The 21222-nt window shown below is 46.0% G+C and overlaps 1 protein-coding gene across 3 annotated transcripts in view; it reads right to left on the bottom strand.

The window, feature by feature from the left end:
• HID1 (HID1 domain containing) overlaps positions 1-21222 on the bottom strand; it is a 221874-nt gene that overhangs the window by 44517 nt on the left and 156135 nt on the right. For all 3 annotated transcript variants that reach the window (XM_085617068.1, XM_085617066.1, XM_085617067.1), the window contains exons 12-15: positions 18989-19067; positions 17183-17347; positions 16825-17052; positions 1923-2059 (exon numbers count right to left, since the gene is read on the bottom strand). In XM_085617068.1, coding sequence (XP_085473194.1) covers positions 1923-2059; positions 16825-17052; positions 17183-17347; positions 18989-19067 — 609 coding nt within the window. The remainder of the gene's footprint in view (positions 1-1922; positions 2060-16824; positions 17053-17182; positions 17348-18988; positions 19068-21222) is intronic.

Here is a 21222-nt window from a genome sequence, read left to right as displayed (position 1 = left end):
TCTAAAACATCTTTATTTAATAATTACAACTTCATTTTTATACAGTGCTTCAAACCACACACCTGCCACTTCTTACTGCTGTAAGTAACAGGTATTGCTATCACCCAATGTAACTGTAATTTACTAACCTATGGGAAGATGGAGGGCTGCGTTAGCCTTTCTGGGATTGAAGCGTGTGACTTGACTATTGCATTTGCTTCCAGCGGTGAGCCTTTAGCTCACTGAGCCAGCTTTGCAGCGGTAAATTTAAGCCCAAAAATAATCAGGCTTATCGTTTTCCTTTATAAACAAACATTTGTCAGTCATTAACACTTACGAAAATGTCTTTTATCGCATACCCTTTTTCACTACATCAGCGATTAAGGATCCTTTTAGATGGTCTTAACAGGCTTTCTCCAGGGACCCATGATTATACTGCCACAATGACACCTCCTAGCTAATGGACTGAACAGAGCCTCAAATGACGGCCACCTTTGTTTCGGAAAAACTACACATTAATCCAGCCTTAAGCACCTTTGCTGGAAAGTGGCTTTCCTTCTAGAGATCTCATCAGATAAGAGGGTTATCCAAGACAGGTGCTTACTTGAACCATACACTGTATTCCATTTATATTAAGTTTCCTTTGAGAATTCACCCTCCTTTCCTTAGTAATGTAATTTCAGATTTCCAAATAAAATAAACTTTTTTGCCGTTTGTAGTCTTTCCAATGTCATGCTCTCCAGCTGAGGGCACTCTATACGCAGGACGCAGGCAGGACACTTGTGCGCTTCTTTGATATAAATCGGGAAGGATCAAAGCAAGCCAAGTAGTTATTTGTTAGCAATGGAGCTATCTCCACCGCTTTACCTTCTTCAGCGAAGCTGGGATCTCTGAACAGTGACCTGCACCATAACTACAATAAATACCCTAGCGGATCATTTCAGGGTCAGCATAAGTGGAAGTGGATTCCACAAGTGGAACATCAACCATTACTCCTTTATAACTGTTCAGGTTTCAACTCCGAGACAAACACTGTGATTGCACCAGCTTCTATTGGTTTGCTTTATTTAATTCTCACAAGTCCTTCTTCTCTACCTTCCTGGTTTACCCTGCTCAGGGTTGGAGATGGATTAGTCATTCACTTCTAATACTTAGGGATATTTAAGACGATCCCATAATGGGGATATAAAAGTCGCCCATTCGTAGTCCTAGTTCTCCATCACAGGTGTCCCCTCTGAATGCACAAATACACCTCTTGCTGTCCCGCTAACCCTGGAGCTGAGCTGCAGATGAATAAAACATATCCTTATTCTGAACTTCCTGACAAAATGGACTCGCATAAGGGACACGGCATTGCATTCTAGGACAAGTGACTACCATGCATCCTCAAGGTGGCTATGATGAAATTCCGTTCTGGTGAAGATGACTCCTATTTTAGCCATTTCCTGCTTTGTTTCTTTCCTTTTTGAAAGAAAACTGAAAGGGGCTCTGGAGCCAGGGGGTTTGCTGGCATCACATGTCAATTTCAATTGGATTTCATTAAATAAAAAAAGAAAATGTAGTCTATAGAAGGACATGTTTTCTCGTGAAATTACATCGCACAAATGTTAAAGGCTGCTTATGCTTTCAAAGAGGATACCCATGATGGAGAATTAGTAACATAAGTAACTTGTGCCTCATTCCCACGCAGTCAGCTCTCACTCAGGCGCCCTCTCTTCCTGATCTCAGTTCCAACCCTTCGACCTCACTCACCCACGTCAGTCCTCCCCAGTCACTCGCTCTTCCCCCACATTTGCTCTCACCCACCATCTTTTTTCAGGTCTGCTATCTCCCAGTTCTCCTAGCTCTCACTCATATGTCCTCACTTCTCCATTAGTTCTTTCACTCACACACTACCCATCACCCAGGCACTCTCGCCCAAGCCAGGTCTCTTCTAGTCATACCCCGTTGAAGGACTCTGTGTCACTGAGGCGTGCTGAGGGGCTGCCTTCCACCGGGGACTGCGCGGAAGAGGTGGGCTCGACCGTCCGCAGTGTGCCATCCTCTGAGACCTGCGCTTTCTCAGTCAGCTTGTCGATACCTGGGGCAAAACAGGAAATAGAGGTTACACAACGGGGTGGGAAGGTAACACCACAAATGGTGGCGAGAGACAGAACAGAGTGTACAGCTGTCTAAAGAAATGTAATTGGGGATTTATATTCCACACCATGGAAAGAGTTTACACCATCACAGAGCGAAGTCAGGGTTAAATCACCCATCCTAGAGGGCAGGAGATGGAAGGGGAGCAAAGAGTGCCACAGACAGTAGCACACAAGGAAAGCAGAGGACTACACACTACATAGGGGTCACACACTACACCTTTGCAATTATTTACTGCCATTGTCAACTTATGCATCTTAACTACAGAGGTGAGACGTCACAGCTCCAGACTCTGGTCCAAAATGTTTTTTCTTCCTACAGAATTTCTCCTCTAGCAACCATGGAAAGGTTTATTAATAATTCCGAGTTCTTAAAGAGCAATTTTCTACCATTAAACATTCATGTTGAGAACCAACAGGATATTTAATGGCTGCTTTCCGTGCCAGGGCAGGGCTGCCCGTCCAAGAATGATGTAAACATTGCTGGCCACTTGAACGGACTCCATGTGACAGTGAGAACATGAGCTAAAAGCGAGGCCGCATCCGGCCCCAATGCAGGAGCTAGATTTGTAGGGTAAGCACTGCCAAGGGTTTCACCATGTGTTGAAACAGCCTGAAAGTTGTGGAAGCGGCAGAAGCGTTTAAGATGTGAATTGTTCTGTCTACAGAGGCCCAGACTGTCACCGCCCAACAGATTCAGAACTGCCACCGAGCCTTCACTCTGCTCTTAAATTCTCCCATGCCCCGCCTCGGGTTTACGGACTGCTGCCGCGCCTACAGCAACTCCGGCAAGGAGCGCACTTTATAAATGCTTCTAAATTGATTCATTGATTTCATTTTAAGGAGGAAAGCTCAAGATGAAAAAAAAAGTGAAGAGCAGCCTTTAAAAACTAATGCTTCAGAGTGAGGAGAGGGCAGATATGATCAACCACCCTCCAAAAATTAGCATAAAAGGAGACATGACCATCTGAGTAGAGGCACGCCGGCCTGTAGGAAATCTGGACACTACATTATCACAAGTGACCTCTGAAAGAGCCTGCAGGGCTGAGAGGGGGGGGGGAGGGGGTGTGATCAGTCGCATGTCAGGCGGAGTGAAGCATGCATCCGACTGTGGGGCTATCCTGCGGCCACGCGCCTGGGTACCACCCTTAAAGCCAGGCCACCTCTGCCATTAGGAGCCCAAACACAACCTAAGGGCCAGCGCTTGGCACAAGCTTCCAAGAGGTATGCTCCTGAAGGGGTGCAGACTTTCAACCTCGTAGGAGAATAATCTGGCAAAGCCTGCACTTTAGGGGTGTAAAAGCGACCAGCTGCAAATAGCAAAGCGTGTGGCTGTGGGGGGAGAACGCATGACGCAACTAATCTCATGGGATAGGAGCGGGTGAGCGAGAATTTTATTTGGCAACTTGATGAATAAGGCACTTTATTTCGGCAGCAGCACAATCCCCAGGACTCACAGTGATTTACTGCGACAAGAAAAGAGACTGAGCGCAGATTAGAGGGCTTGTTATGAAGTATCTGTTACAGGTGTGTGATACTGTTAGAAATATATACAGCCGCTGGCCAAGGAGGAAATGCGATGGTAACCTTTGCTTCCTTGAGACTCGTGCATCATGTCTGACGTGGAAGAATATACACAAAGCACACAATATGTCCTGCTTTGTGTGTTAATTCTGAAGAGTCAATAATGTATTTCGACACTTTCTTCTTACAGGGAGATGGGCTGCGCCTTTCCACTGATGGCGCCAGGAACCATGGATGCTGACCAGAGTCGCTGCCGGGGAGACGGCATGCCTTACCCGCTGATGCCAGGCATCCACTGCCTTACTAGCAGTCAGACCTGCTATGAGTCTCTACATTAGCAGTGTCCTTCCAGGGCCGGGCCCCTGTCTCTTCAGAAGTGGTACCCAGGAGCAGGCGGTGCTGGCACGGCGGGGGGTAGGGAGTGGAGAACATACTAGAGGTAATGCCAGGGAGATGAGATTGCTGGTCCAGGTGGTTGCAAGGGGGCGACTCCGCCTCACCGACGGCAGTTCAAGGGGCTGGCTCGGCCATATAAGCGGCTGTGTAAGGGTGTTAGCTATCCCTTTCGAGACGTGAGTCGAGAGGGTCTCTCTGATGAACCAGTTTTGGGACGAAGTAAAAGTCTGATTGCCAGCAATGGCGCGAGGGATGAGGCTCGGCTGTGTCTGCAGTAGTGGCAATGAGGGTCGCTGCCTGACCACAGCAGCTGCGGGAAGGAAGGCTCCTCCGTAAAGAGAGAGGTACCAGCACTTTGAGCTTTCTCATAGGTAAGAGCGGAGCCAGGGAGGGACCTTTGCTAGAGCTGGGATGGCGACAGGGGAAATCTGCCTTCACGAAACTGGTGCTAAAAGGAGGGGTCTGCTGTTTCATCAGCGGTGCTGGTCACTGGCTTCCCATTCACCAAGTGTTGTGCAGGGAAATGGCTCTCCCAGAAGCTGGAGTGGTTCTGGGGAGCAGCCTCGGCCTGATCAGTGGGGGTGCTGCGGAGGCATCTCTGCTTCATCAGCCATGATGACTCTTGGCACATTCTGGTAAGGCGGCCCTGACATAATAGAGAAGGTTGATGGAGGCTTCTCGACTTCACGATGGATAGGTTCAGAGGTGGAACTACCAAAAGTGATGTAAAGAGAGCGGCTTTGCCATGCCAGCAGTGCTGCTAGGGAGGTGTTTCTGCTTTTCCAGAGATGGTGTTTGGAGGAGACTCCAGTGGTCTCTCCTATGCCTTACAATGCTTGTTACCTGGGAGGTGTTGCTCCCTCAGAGGAGAGATGTAGTGATAGACTGATCCATTTTAACATAACCACAAAGGCTATCTTGCCTCTGCAGTGCTACTACACTGAACCCTACACTACAGAGATTCTACACACCTTACATGTGCTTCAGATGGTGTAACACTTTTTCATTTGACTTGAGCGTCACGCGCAGGGGCTACACTCCTGCAGCATGGCATCAGTCAGATTCCAGGGATGTGTCAACACGACAAGGCAATCCGAACCCAGGGTTTGTCTGCTGGAATTGGTGCCACCTAACGGTATGATCAAGAAGAAGGCCACAAGATTCACTTCAGTGCTGCCGAAACACTGACTTGCCATTTATGGGCTGTCTGACAGAGCACCCACACTAAAGTACTGTATTAAAGATGTTGCAGAATGTCAGCAGCCGAAGACATACGCAAGATCATGTATAGTACTGATGTGATACTACTAGATGGTCTATTGAAATGGAATGTGTTTATAAGACATCAGATACATCCACCCGATTTGCGTCCTTGAGACTCATAGTATAAAAAAAGCTTTGAGCATTGTGAAGTACACTTTGGTTAAATGGCTATAATTATTATGTGCCTGTTGAATAAAGGTGAATTGATAGATTGATTGATTGATGGGCCTGCTGAATATTGTGGAACGTCAACTGACATTATTCAATTATTCTGACAACCCACCTGCCTGTTTGTAAAGCCATTGCTGATGTTATGTTTTCATAAATCCAGGAAAAACAGAGATCATGTTGATGGGGAAAGCATCAGACATCTGGTCAGATGATTGGTGGCCCGTCCAACTGGGCCCTGCTCCCACTCCCAAACTTTCAGTAAAAAACTTGGGTATAAAAGTAGACCGGACGCTGTCCATGGAGGACCATATTGCGCCCACTTCCAGTTCATGCTACTATAGCCTCCGACTTCTGCGGAAAATACTCCCATATATGCCTACCTGTCATCGTAGGACATTAGTGCAGGCTACGGTAACTAGCTGCTTGGATTACGGCAACGCGTTGCTGGCAGAAGTAGGGGAGACTCACCTGGCCAAACTGCAAGTGGCTCAGAATACAGCAGCGAGAATGATTCTCAACCAACCGGCAGGCTCCCCTTCGATTCCGCTGCTCAGAGAACTACACTCGCTATCTGTGAAAAAGAGATCCTTTTTCAAGATCTGTTGCCTTACCTATAACACCTTGAACAACAGTGGTCCTCTTTACTTACAAAGAAAACTTCTCAAATACTGTCCCTCTAGAAGACTCAGATCCAGTTCGCTGGGCCTCCTTCAGGTTCCCCGTTTTCGTCTTACTCAGACTGGCGGCAGAGCCTTTTCATATCTTGCTCCAAAATATTGGAACCAGCTCCCCCAGGCTTTGCGATCAACCCCTAGCTACGGCCTTTTCAGAAAACAGCTGAAAGCCTTCTTGTTCTGAATCTTCTCTCCAGCTTCTTCAATGCTCCCCTTGTAGGACTCTAACCTTCTAGTCAGCGCCGAGATGCCCCAGGGTCAGTTGAGCACTCTATAAACTAACTAACATAACATAACCTATAAATAAAAAAATAAAAAGATGTATTAAAAAAAAATAAAGAGGAGGCACCAGGTGGATGGCTCTGGTGGGCTCTGCCTGGTCATGGCCGCTTCTACGAGGGGTCTGTACCAAGCGTGGCAGATGGTTAAAGGAATACAAGGCCACACAAGATGGGACTGGGATGAGCTGGGTAGAGTGACTCACTGTCGCTATCGAACTAGTGTGCCTGCTCCCATGAACACCATACAGAGCATCTATTTATTTCTAATGTGATGAACCTGGTGTGAGGGAGGCAGCTTCTGACGGGCACCATACATGGTATTCTGATGGCAGGGGCCAGCTGAAAACTATGGGGCCAGGCACGCAAATCCAAATTTTGGAGAAGGAAGGAATGTGGGAAGAGGGCGATGAGAGCAAGTGCTCCAATGGTCTAGGATGGATGGATGAGGGATGTGCAGATGTATTTACTGGATTGACTCTGTAGGTGATGCAGCGTTAAACAGCGAGGGAAGTGAAGAGTGTGGCTGAGGTGTCGCTGTGCTGTAGGATGGTGGTGGCTTGGTTTTTAGCGCTGTGATAGGTTATCTAACCATCTAATGAAGTGATATTGGAGAAGAAGGAAGCACTATTGCTGCCTATCAGCTGAGATGTGAGGCAGGCAGGTGTGGCGGAGGATGTAGGCTACTGACTGTGTGGACTTGTGGCTGTGGACGGAGTGAGGCAAGAAGGTCTGGTTGATTTTTCACTATCCCGGGCTGAGGATAACTCGGCCAAGACTTGTCTGTGAAATTGAGGATGTTCTGCTGTCATATCTGTGCACCATTTATGAAGGAGGGCTTGCTTCTTTGCTTCACTAGATTCAATAAATGGCAAGATAATAAGTGTTGCATAGAGTCGCACTGGGACAGAAAGAAGGCTCGAGCACCAAAATTAAAGAGGCCCCTGTTAGTGAATTAGAAAGCTAAAAAAAAGTGCCCAATATTTGCAAACTGGGTCAGTTTTCAACTTGTTAAGATTCGCTGTATAAGAGTTTTGCAAGGTATGGAGCACTGCATGGATTTGAGCTTGCTGCAGGCAATGCTTGTTTTAATATCAGGGAAATCAACAGTAAAAACTGGCACAGCGGACAAAAAAACAGGCCCACAGACAGCCAAAAAACTGGTATACACACAACTTGTGAGACCAGCCCATCGGGCACTGCCTGATTCCCATACAGTGTGACCGTAGGGAAACAGACCCAATATACCCTTGAGGGCTTGGGCAGGTTGAAACAAATAGGTAAAGTGCCAACAAGGGATTTTGTTTGAAAAAATGTATATCTTTTTTTGATATTAAAAAATAGATTTGGAGATGAGTTCAAGACAGATACTCAACAGTATGTCAATTGGCTGAATTAATCAAAATATGAAAAACACACACGGGATAACTATTTTGTGAAATTATCACAGATCTTTTTATATATTCAATCAATAAAAAGGAGTACATATAAACAAATAAATGTGCAATGTAGCATGAAAAGAGACAAAAGTGAATGTTATCCACAATTCATGACATAAAACATCTAATCCAAAAGAAAACACAGAGATCTATCTCATGTCAAGAGAATAATCAACTGTACATAAATGTCATGGATATAGATGATGCAGTCGACGTTTCGGTCTGTGGTGGTGTCAATCCGTCAGACCATCTTCAGGACAATAAAGATTTCTAAAAAGACTCCTGTATAAATATAGTATCAATTAGTTACAACAAAGTAAATATAATTGTTCTCTTCTTGCTAATAGAGAGAGAGAGAGAGAGGATAGCCCGTGTGTGAAGAGCAATCTTTATAAATTATTATCGTGAGGTAATGTCCCAAAAACCAACAATATCTACAACATTCCAATGTCTGCATAATTGAGGTAAAGGAGGGAGAGCATGCTAGTGTGAGTAGCTGGCTGCAGTCTTACGTTCTAATACGTAGCTTACTTATGGCTTATTGGACTCAATCACAGAGGAAGCAATTTCTTATCCTCGTCAAATGGTTTATGCTGGTTCTATGAAATCAATACAAAATTACAGCATATAATGATCCAACTAGTGAACAGTTATAATGTGGTGGCTTTAAAATACATCTCTTATCGAAACATACCCGGTCCTAGTTCGAAGAGGACGATCCTTCCTAATGTTTATGGAGGAATATAGCAACACTGCAAGGCAGCACACTGAATGGAGTACTCTTGTGTGTCAAAAGGAGGAGACTGTCCTTCCTGATTTAAGGTTCTTTATTTAGAACTCTGTAGTGACAATAAGAGACAACATCATATCAATTTATGTTGTCAAAGATAAGGATCATTGTCGTAGTGACAAGAGTGGCTAATTACATATAGGTTAACAAAACATGATATAGTTGGACACTATCATGGATAGAGGCAAGTCATTGATTTTAATCGTGACTCATTGTATCCTGTTTGTTGTTTGAGCATATAATCAAAAGGGGTGATTACTTGACACAATGTCTGTGTTTCAGCTCAGTCACTTTTAAAGCTAAAATTAAAACCCATATAGAACGATCAAAATTGTAAAACAAACTTAATCAAGCATAACGAATTGATTCGAGGAAGAGAGAAAGGGGGAATTGAATTAATCCCAGCATACACTTAAACAACCAACTCAATGATGTAGTGTAGGAGTTAGGAAGGGGGGGAGGGAGGGGAGGGGATGATGACAACCCCAGGGACAAATTACGTGAGATGAAACACGAGGAGTCTGAATTCTACTTACATTTCTGTCCAAGAGTAAAGGAATTCGAAAAAATTCGAAAAAAACGTCCGCACGCAGGAACCCGACCGTGAGTTAGCGGTCCGCGGCGTTTATTTGAAGGACAGTGTCAAAATGCGTGTCAGGTGTTGGCAATTAGCAAATAGAGTTAAAGCACAGCAATAGTGAAACGTAGCGGCCATCTTGGAAAGTCTACGTTTAATGGTCGATTTACATGATCAAAGCGTCGCGTAATGTACAGCTGACGGACATCTTAGGAATTGTTCCCATAGTACATTAAAAATGTTTCACCACTGCATTCTGTGCTAATCGGTGTAGAAATGTTAGGTGCAAAGGTGTTATATGCAGCATAGCGGCCATATTGGAATGGTCCAGTGTAGGACAAACGTATTCCATGCGATAATGGCAAAGTTAATTGTGTTGCCAACAAAGATAGATTAAAAAAAAATGTTGGTGACATTAGAGGGGTCGATTGAATATTATTTCCTATGTTTGGCTCAAAGACTAGTTTTCTTTCATTATATACCTGTAGATCCCTAGAGTAGTGTCATTGGTTCATGTCATTACGAAAGACAGTTACATGATATAAATGGACAGAAAACAAAATTGAACAATCATCTAATCGTTTTGGCTACACTGACTGGTATATACAACGCTAACAGCTTAAAATGTTTTTGTTATACAATATAGTTTCACAAAAAGCTCCTAAACATTTTTCAATTGCCTTCTAATAATTTGAGTCAACTTATAGCCAGTTCAAAACACATTTTCTAAACATCAATACGTAACAAATGATGGAATGAAACATAATCTCATGATACCACATTTGATAGTATAATTTAGCATAATCAAGATCTTGTTAGTACATAAGAATGCACACCCAGTGAGTACAATGAAAGATATGAGATTCTTCATAAATTAAACATTTTGATATCATGTTAGACATGCCAGGGTATGCCATTCAGTCGCTGTGTTTAAGCCTTGTTTTATGTTATCAGTTTTACAGATCCATTGATTTTCTTTGATCGTGAGTATGCGATCGACGTTGGATTGTCTGATCGTGGGTCTAACCACTTCTATAACCCACCATAGCATCTCTTTTTCAGTATGTCCCAAACGTGTGTAATGCTCAACAAGTGGGGCATTCTCGACCCTGCATCTGATTCTAGACTGGTGTTGTAGAATGCGACTCTTCGTCATTTGTGTTGTTTTGCCTATGTAATTCAAACCACAGGGGCATTGAATACAATAGACAACATTTTTGGTGTTGCAATTAGAAAAAGATTTTGACCACACCTTTTTTCCATTTAGGTCAAATGATTTAAGGTTAATGGTGCTTGAGCATGCTGCACAATTGCTGCACTTATAGTGACCAATCAGAGGTACAATTTGTCTCATGTTGTCAATTACATGTTGCTGTGGCATTTTATACGCATGGACTAATCGATCTTTCAAGTTTGTACCTCTCTTAAACGAAAATAATGGTTCTTCTGTCAGTTCAGGGAGGGATGCTAGAAGGGTCCAATGTTTTTTCACGATTTTTTTGATTCTGTTTGTGGCAGTCCCAAAAGTGGTGACACATGCCAACATGGGTTCTGTTGTCTTGTGTCTGACTTCTAATAGAGCATTCCGATCATTATACCACGCTCTCTTTAATGATTTTTTGAGTAGCTTTTTTGGGTATCCTCGTGAGTGAAGTTTTTCTTTGAGTTTTTTTGCTTCAAAGAAATAGTCCTCTCTCTTAGAACAGTTCCTCCGCAAGCGGAGGAACTGTCCAAAGGGAAGACCATCCTTTAACGACTGTGGGTGATGGCTTTCATATTTTAGAAGAGTATTACGTGCTGTTGGTTTAGTGAACAAGGTAGTGTAGAGTGTGTTATCTACACCTACCTTGATCGAGATGTCAAGAAAGTTCATACATTGACTGTCTGAATCTAGGGTGAATTGCAGATTCGGATTTCTCGAGTTTATCCAACTGTGAAATTCAGACAGAAGTTGCTTGTTCCCTTAACTTTGCCATTATCGCATGGAATAAGTTTGTCCTACACTGGACCATTCCAATATGGCCGCTATGCTGCATATAACACCTTTGCACCTAACATTTCTACACCGATTAGCACAGAATGCAGTGGTGAAACATTTTTAATGTACTATGGGAACAATTCCTAAGATGTCCGTCAGCTGTACATTACGCGACGCTTTGATCATGTAAATCGACCATTAAACGTAGACTTTCCAAGATGGCCGCTACGTTTCACTATTGCTGTGCTTTAACTCTATTTGCTAATTGCCAACACTTGACACGCATTTCGACACTGTCCTTCAAATAAACGCCGCGGACCGCTAACTCACGGTCGGGTTCCTGCGTGCGGACGGCTTTTTCGAATTTTTTCGAATTCCTTTACTCTTGGACAGAAATGTAAGTAGAATTCAGACTCCTCGTGTTTCATCTCACGTAATTTGTCCCTGGGGTTGTCATCATCCCCTCCCCTCCCTCCCCTCCCTCCCCCCCTTCCTAACTCCAACACTACATCATTGAGTTGGTTGTTTAAGTGTATGCTGGGATTAATTCAATTCCCCCTTTCTCTCTTCCTCGAATCAATTCGTTATGCTGGATTAAGTTTGTTTTACAATTTTGTCAGTTCTTTATGTGTTTTAATTTTAGCTTTAAAAGTGACTGAGCTGAAACACAGACATTGTGTCAAGTAATCACCCCTTTTGATTATATGCTCAAACAACAAACAGGATACAATGAGTCACGATTAAAATCAATGACTTGCCTCTATCCATGATAGTGTCCAACTATATCATGTTTTGTTAACCTATATGTAATTAGCCACTCTTGTCACTACGACAATGATCCTTATCTTTGACAACATAAATTGATATGATGTTGTCTCTTATTGTCACTACAGAGTTCTAAATAAAGAACCTTAAATCAGGACGGACAGTCTCCTCCTTTTGACACACAAGAGTACTCCATTCAGTGTGCTGCCTTGCAGTGTTGCTATATTCCTCCATAAACATTAGGAAGGATCGTCCTCTTCGAACTAGGACCGGGTATGTTTCGATAAGAGATGTATTTTAAAGTCACCACATTATGACTGTTCACTAGTTGGATCATTATATGCTGTAATTTTGTATTGATTTCATAGAACCAGCATAAACCATTTGACGAGGATAAGAAATTGCTTCCTCTGTGATTGAGTCCAATAAGCCATAAGTAAGCTACGTATTAGAACGTAAGACTGCAGCCAGCTACTCACACTAGCATGCTCTCACTCCTTTACCTCAATTATGCAGACATTGGAATGTTGTAGATATTGTTGGTTTTTGGGACATTACCTCACGATAATAATTTATAAAGATTGCTCTTCACACACGGGCTATCCTCTCTCTCTCTCTCTATTAGCAAGAAGAGAACAATTACATTTACTTTGTTGTAACTAATTGATACTATATTTATACAGGAGTCTTTTTAGAAATCTTTATTGTCCTGAAGATGGTCTGACGGATTGACACCACCACAGACCGAAACGTCGACTGCATCATCTATATCCATGACATTTATGTGCAGTTGATTATTCTCTTGACATGAGATAGATCTCTGTGTTTTCTTTTGGATTGGATGTTTTATGTCATGAATTGTGGATAACATTCACTTTTGTCTCTTTTCATGCTACATTGCACATTTATTTGTTTATATGAACTCCTTTTTATTGATTGAATATATAAAAAGATCTGTGATAATTTCACAAAATAGTTATCCCGTGTGTGTTTTTCATATTTTGATTAATTCAGCCAATTGACATACTGTTGAGTATCTGTCTTGAACTCATCTCCAAATCAATTTTTTAATATAAAAAAATATATAAATTTTTTCAAACAAAATCCCTTGTTGGCACTTTACCTATTTGATTCCCATACAGGCCAGTTCGACCCTGGTGATGCCATGGTGGTCGCGCGACGTTAAGACGAGGAGCCACTCGGTAGGTTCTGAAATGGCCCCTATGGGGTAAGGTGCGGGCTCTGCCCTACCAGGGATATGGCTCTGTCTCACCACCGCTGTAACTGCAGAACTAGTTATACCAGGAAGGGAGAATTGTCCTATCAGGGGTGCCTTGGTGTGCCTTACAAGTGCCGACTGTAGGGAGCCGAGACCTGCCTTGAAAGGGGAGTTGAAAGCAAGTTGAGAGGGTGGGGTGAGAGTCCTGCTATACTAAGCGGTGGTGCAGAGAGGTGTTTCTCGGTCTTGAAAACAGTGCTCTTTGCCATTACAGGCGTGGTGCCGGGGAACTGGCTCTCATGTATAGGGAATCATGTCAGGTAGGTGGCACAGCACAAACCCGGTTGAAGACAGTGCTGATGGATAAGCCTTACTGTTACACCTGGCACCATTGACGCGAGTCTCCCTTCCATTTTTTCGCTGTGTCTCCTCTGTTTTTGCTGGTTATAGATGCTCTGGGCGCTGTGCCCCTGCCATTCAGTGCCACAGCGTGAATGCTCCCTTTGTAAAGATGACATATGAATTGGTACACCCATGTTTGGCTTATTTGGTTTACCTGTTAGTCCCTAGTAGCGTGGCCTGTGTGTGCCCAGGGCTGGTAAACCGAATGCTGCTGGTGGGCCTGCAGCACTGGTTTGTGCCACCCACGGAAGCAGCTTGTAAAGTGTGTCTCAGACCTGCCACTGCAGTGTCTGCGTGCAGTCCAGAACTGCCATCTTGGCTGTGAAGTGCACCCACTTCCCAGCCCCTAAACCTTCCCTTGGCATCCTGTAAGCCCCCCTTATGATAGGGTGCATTGTATGTGTAAGGTAGGACATGCCCTGTTGTATGTAGCATGTCCTAGTAGTGAATTACACCCAATTTCGTTTTTCACTACTGTAAGGCTACCTGTTCTCCATAGGCCAGAATGGGAGGTCTGGGCTATTACATTCTATAGTCCTAATTGACCCACAGAACATGGTAGAAAAACGAATCTAGTATGCCTGAGCTCAGAATATTAAAATACATCTTTTAGTGAAGGTTATTTTTATATTCTGTGTTTGAAACTACCACTTTTAGAGAATAGGTACTTTCTTGCCTAAGCCTTCCAGTTTGCTCTGCTATTATGTGTATTGGCTGTCTGGTTTTAGAGGGACAGGGCAGGCTGAGTCAGACCTGGGTTGAATAGAGCGACCTGCCTTGGTGTGAGGGGAGGGGTAGCTCCTGCACTTGAATAGGGCTGTGCCTGGCAAGGTGAATGCTGGCTCCACCTCCCACTGTGCGTCTGAGGCAGACCCCCTCTTTCTGAAAGGAAGGATGCAGCCTGGTAAACAAAGTGCTCCAGGGCTGGGCAGAACTGGTTCTGGCTGGGTTCAGAGACTTGGGACCCCTAAGAACAAAGACTTTGGGGGTATAAATATTTGTGCACAAACCCCTACAATTTATATTGCTCCTGGATAACAAGAAAAACCTCTGTCCGTGTGACTACAAGAATCTGCAGGAGAAGGACTGTCCTTGTGCTTGTGTGCTGTTTCTGGGACTGGCCTGCAGCTGTTACTACTGGACTTCAAGAAGAGGAAAAGAACTTTGACTGGACTTTTATTTTTTTTGCTACAGCAATTACCCAAGGGCTAGAAGAGAGCTAGCCTCCTGCTGGAGTCTCAGGCACATCAGACTCCACCATCAGCCTCCTGTTTCCTCCCAGCGAGGATTACTATCTGCAGGTGAGGCGCCTGTGTGTTCCAGGGCCTCTAGTTCTACTGCTGAGAAGAGAGCGCTGAAAATCGTCGCTAACCTCCGTTAGCGAGCCGCTGCAGCTGGTGAGCGTGAGAAAAATCGTCGCTCAGCTGTCGCCGAGCGCTCGCTAACCCCGAAGAAGATCGCATCATTTGTCACCGGGCCTGAAAATGCGCGCTATCCGAAAATCATCGCAGCTCCTGTCAGCGGGCCTGAAAACGCACGCTATTTGAAAATCGTCGCAGCTCCTGTCAGCGGGCCTGGAAACGCCCGTTATCCGAAGATCATCGCAGCACCTGTCTGCGGGCCTGAAAACGCCCACTATCCGAAGATCGTCGCATCGCTTGTTAGTGGGCCACGAAGCGCTCGCTAACCCCAAATCATCGCAACAGGATCATCGCAGCGCGGACGCAGAGCGTTCGCCATTTTCCCCACATCGCATCCGGATCGTCGCTTCCTCGCGGAGCGCCATCTTTGTCATCGCAGCAAGATCGCACACGCAACAGGCTCGGTGCATCATCCTCCCCTCGCGGCAAGGATTTTATCGCATCACCGGCTCAGCGTGAAGAAGTTGTCGTTTTGTCCTGCCCGCAACCCAGCGCATCATCCTCCCTTGCGGTAAGGATCCAACGCATCGCTGGTTAGCGTGAGGAAATTTCTCGCTACAACTCCTTAGCGACATTTTTGTTGCTTTGCTCCAGGAACCAGATACTTTGTGAGTAAAAGGGTCGCAGAGACCACTGCCTTTAACTAAACATCATTTTGTGCATCCTGAACTATTTTTCCTTGCTGCATTTCTAAAGTAATTATATTTTTATAGTATTGTGGATTTTTACTGTTATTGGTCTTGTGATTAAGTCTATATAAAAAATACCTATTTTTCATAACTACTTGAGTGGTGTCCATTTGTAGTGTTCCTCATTATATTACTGTGTATGGTCATAAATGCTTCACACACTGCCTCTGAGATAAGCCTAGCTGCTCGTGCTACGTTACCACAGGGTTGAGCAGGGGTTGTCAAAGGGTGTAGGCTGCTTACTCTGACTTAGGAAGAAGGGTCCCTACTTGGACAGTGGCCAGCCATTGCCAACTAGAGACCCCCATTTCTAACACTTACCATACTGAACAATGTCTGGTAGGTGGGACAAAACTAACTTACTTCTAATGCTTTGGCTGCTTGAACATGTGTTTGTCAAACTTTCGTCATCTAGACGTTACAGCTGGACCATCTTTAGAGAAGGAAATTTCACCTACGAGCTTTTGCATGAGATCCGCCCTCGCAATGGCCATGATCACCTTACTATCCGGCTCAAAGATCGCAACATCAATATTTGAAGACCCCAAGGTGCAAAGGCAGTCTGACAAGTAAGTACATTTTCTTTCCTTTGCAGGCAGGCCATTAAAAGAGTGATTACTGCCCAGACTCAACAGCAGCCCCCGTTATATTTGCAGTTTTTGATTACTAGCCAGCTCAGCTGCACAAAAAATAAGTGTTTAGCCATGCAACAGTTGCATAACTTAATACTTATAAGGTCCCAAAAGCGAGACCTATTGGCTATGCCAAGTTGCCCTGCGGCTGCGAAAGTGAAAGTGATCGCAATCGCGATCAAACATCAAAGCGGCCCTGCGGCCGCGAAAGTGAAAGTAATCGCGGTAAAGCGCGGCGCGCGAGCCCGCGCACATGCACTGTAGCTCTAGGCTGGCCTGGTAGCACTTTTTGGAGCCCTCTCAATAAGTCTCGCCAGACCAGCGCATGCGCTGGGTCAGGCGAGACCTAAAAAATCACAATACAAAATCTTCTCTACGCGTTATTGCTGCTCAGAACCCCGAGCCCCAACACGGGTGGTGCTAGTAGCGTTTTATTTTAAAAATGATGCACTTAGCAACCGAGAGTGACAGGGGCTGCGGCGGCCTTACCCGGGGTGGCGATCAGACTGGTCTTCAGCGTGCCTGGCTCTGCGGGAGCCGCTGGCCTGGACCCCTCCATGGAGGCCGCTTCCTGGGAGTTGGTGCGGGAGATGGGCTCCGGGGTCTTCTTCTTCCGCTGGAGGGCCTTCTGTATGGAGGGCGGGTCCGTCGGCAGGTTCGCCAGCTGATGGAAGACGTTTCTCTTCCGGATGATGGCGTAAACCAGGCTGGAATTGCCTTCCGGGCCAAAGGCACAAGCGGGGCAGGAAAGCAAACATGGACAGCACGTGTTAGAACCAAAAGCCAAGCCTGAGTAATGAGCAGGAGCAGAACAAGATAAAACAACAGGCAGCCAGGGCCCACCTACCATCAAACTGATACTGGATGATGTTGTTGAAGACCTCCAGCAGGAAAAAGACCAGGTGGTGGTTCTGCACGGCGGAGAAGAGGAACCAGCTGGTGGAGAAGGCCTCGAGGAGGTGCAGCAGCTTGTTGGCAGCCACCATGGAGAGGGACTTCAGGTACGGGGACACTGCCGCGCGAGGAAGAGGGGGGGACGGGGGAAACGGAAGAGAGGAAATGACGAGGTCACGGAAGGAAGTTATAGAGAGAGGTTGTCCGGTAAACACCAAAGAAAGATAGGAGGAGAGTGCAGGGAGAAGGTGGGATAGAGGTAGTGTAGGGAATGTGGTGGGAAGAACAATGTAATGAGAGACGAAAGTGAAAGGTGAAGGGAAAGAAAAAAACAGGAAAGATAAGATGTAAGCCATAAGGAACAAAGAAAACGGGAGACCCAGAGGAAGGAAGAAAAGAAGCAAAATGCATCTGTTTAGATAAAGTCTGATGTTAGGCCATACAAATACACACATGTTGGCTCAGAGCACATATCCTTTGTGAATAGGCATTGCGCCTGGAATTCCCTACCCTATATACACACTGCCCTTTTACTGCAGAAGTCTTAGGTTTACTATCGTGTATATAGGTAGTGCCACCTGGTGGGACTGCCTGGGAACTCACCACGAGCTTTCTGCACAAAGTGTGGTTGATGGTGGAGGTTGGAGGCTAGTGTTTTATGCAGACCGTCCAAACTGCTGAACGTTTTGGGATTCACTTTCATGTGTGTTTGGGCAGGCACTATTTTGGGGAAAAGCTTTGGGATTTGCTTTATCGTGTTACCCTACACCCAGACCGCAAATTTCGGTAGAGGCCATGCGATTTACGCTGTTTTATTATCAACGGTTACCTTTAGATAATCAATTCTGTGTGATCCACCACCTTCTGGAGGAGTCCGGGATTAACAATTGTGTCTTTCAGACAGAAACTTGATGTGCGTGACTTGGGGTTCACTATCACGAGTACGGACCGCACCATTTGTTGCATGAGCAATTAAAATTCCCACCTCACACTACCTGTGCGTATGAGCAACGGTAGCAGTTGAGTAGCCCTGTAAATCACTATATTGTGCTGAAATCCCAGAGATTGGCCAGCAGTTAGCAGACAGCGCCACCTGCTGGACATTCCGTGGTATCAACTACCCTCTGTAGAAACCATGCCATTTGCAAGATTCTTAGTTTAAAATTAAGTAGGGCTCTCCAGCTCTCATATGCTGTTATCTCTGGCTGTGGGCTCCAACAGATTTGGACCCGTAGTCTTCATCAGCCCTGCTCTCCGCTATTCTCCCAACAAGCAGCCAATGTATGCTGCCTTGTGCCAGGCCTCCCCGGGAATTAGGGCTGCTCGATGTTAGCCCTGGTGCATCGTGAGAGAAGGTGGTGCTAAAGAGAAGATTATGGAGAAAAGGGGAAGGAAGTACATAGATGGGAAAGGACGAGAAGAACCCGGGAGTGGGTGACTGGATCGGAAGAAGTAATGAGCCAACATATGGTTGACAGGGAGAGGCCGGTCAACCGGCGGGAGGAAGAGACTCACAATAATTTTTTTATTACAAAGTGTAGTATATGCAGAAGTGAATTACACCCAGGCCGAGCACAGTAACTGTCTCTGGAAGCTTCATAGGCTCGCCAGGAAACGCCGCCCCCGCCCTCTGCATGCGGTGGTCCCTTCCCGACAGTACACGCTTCTAGAGACAGACATCGCTCGTGGCTTTCCATCCACACAGCACTCCCCATTCCAGACCCTTTACCCAAGACGGGGGAGCGGAGCAGGCACCTACCGTTCACCACGATGGTCAGGAGGCAGTCGAAGAGAGGCTGCAGCCGCTGATGGCCGCTCGTGATGATCTTGTGAAACACCTGAGGAAACAGGAACAAAGCGGTTACTGCAGCACTCGGTGCAATCTGGGACCCAAGAAAAGGCAAAGACCCGCCCGATCCCTGGAAGGGTACAATTCCAAAGTTAAAATGTGAAAACAAATACTGTCACAGTATCGAATATATATATATGTCTATGTGTATTTAGTACGTTTCTCTGCTATTACTGCACAAAAGGCAATGACAAACACCCATATTTCACATGTAACTCACATATGGAAAATATTCATAGAGAACTGTGAAATACAGAAAATATTTCACGGTTCCCTGTGGAATACGGATTTCATCATCTTAATGATGACCTCAGCGCCAGAAGCAAACAATGCAGCACTCCGAGGCCATCTCACTTCTCTGCGCCTACACCTGGCCTTAACCAGCTCTACACACCTCAGTGCAGGCATCTTACCACGGGGAGACGGACAGACGGAACCACACTGACAATACCGTGTCTGAAATGCAGCCAAGTACTCTGCTGAGCCCGCTGATTGGTTATTGACTGTGTGTTACAGACCAGTGCTATCAATCACACGGAGTTTGCAGGGCGTCGCTTAATCAGTGAACTTGGGGGTGTGGAGCTCAAATTTCCCAGCTAAAAAAGTAGTGGGCTTAAGGGTGGAGGGGTGAGATGACCATGGTTCAGGATGGACTGTTTCTATTAGAACGGGGTCAATACTGATTAGAGTGGCACAGTGGATGAAAAACAAGGAGTTGAAATGCTACCTCAAACAATTGCCACTGGTTAGACCAGTGATATTCAAGGTATGATGGGGGGCTGCATGCGGCCCTCCTGACATTTACATTCAGCCCCCTTGTCAACAGCAGCACTGGGCTGCTGTTTAATCAACTCAGCACTAAGGTCAAAAATATGTTAAATAAACAGGCAAGCATACCTTTAACCCCTTCAGCGCGGCGCGGATTTCCGCGCCACGCTGAAGATTCCGTGCGCGGGCGGGGCCATGACGGAACGGTTCCGTCATAAGCACAGCCCAACCGACGTGCATGACGGAACCGTTCCGTCAAGCGCGTCGAAGGGGTTAAAGCCTAATTCAAGTTAAAGAAAGGAAATAACTAGGTCAAAGGTCAAGGTCAAAAGAAATGTTTATTTAGACCATGGGTACTCACAAACTTTCTCTCGGGGGCCAAATTTACAGTGTGGTTTGTGGCTGAGGGCCGCACCGGTGGGGGTGGGGGCGGGGGCAGGAGGCGGGGCTAGAGCAAAAAAAAACCTATAATCATGAGGTTGAACACAGGCCCCTGCAGCGGACGCCTTCGTCCACTGAGCCACCAGACCCGGCATTCACACATCTTTGTCTGTCTGTCTGTCTGTCTGTCTGTCTGTCTGTCTGTCTCTCTCCCTCTGTCTATCTCTCCCTCTGTCTCTCCCTCTGTCTATCTCTCCCTCTGTCGATCTCTCCCTCTGTCTATCTCTCCCTCTGTCTATCTCTCCCTCTGTCTATCTCTCCCTCTGTCTATCTCTCCCTCTGTCTATCTCTCCCTCTGTCTGTCTCTCCCTCTGTCTCTCCCTCTGTCTATCTCTCCCTCTGTCTATCTCTCCCTCTGTCTGTCTCTCCCTCTGTCTCTCCCTCTGTCTATCTCTCCCTCTGTCTATCTCTCCCTCTGTCTGTCTCTCCCTCTGTCTCTCCCTCTGTCTATCTCTCCCTCTGTCTATCTCTCCCTCTGTCTCTCTCTCCCTCTGTCTCTCTCTCCCTCTGTCTCCTTCTCCCTCTGTTCTCCCTCCCTCTGTCTCTCTCTCCCTCTGTCTCTCTCTCCCTCTGTCTCTCTCTCCCTCTGTCTCTCCCTCCCTCTCTCTGTCTCCCTCTCTCTGTCTCCCTCCCTCTGTCTCCCTCCCTCTGTCTCCCTCCCTCTGTCTCCCTCTCCGTCTCTCCCTCTCTCTCTCTCTCTGAATCACTGTTTGTCTCCCATTCGCTCCCTCTCCCTCTGTCTCCCTGTCTGTCTCCCTATCTGTCTCCCTCTGTCTTCCCCCTCTCCCTCTCCCTCTGTCTTCCTCCCTCTGCGCACTCTGTCTTCCTCCCCCTGTCACCTCACCTGCTGCTCTCACTCCCTGCTGCCCTCCGTCACCTCACCCTGCTGTCCTCCTCACCCTTTGACACCTCACCCGCGCTGAGACAGCTTCCGA

This window comes from Triturus cristatus, chromosome 7 (genome assembly GCF_964204655.1).
Source record: "Triturus cristatus chromosome 7, aTriCri1.1, whole genome shotgun sequence".
Lineage (NCBI taxonomy): Eukaryota > Metazoa > Chordata > Amphibia > Caudata > Salamandridae > Triturus > Triturus cristatus.
The sequence above is the reverse complement of the archived record's forward strand: the minus strand, read 5'-3'. Positions and strand labels throughout refer to the sequence as shown.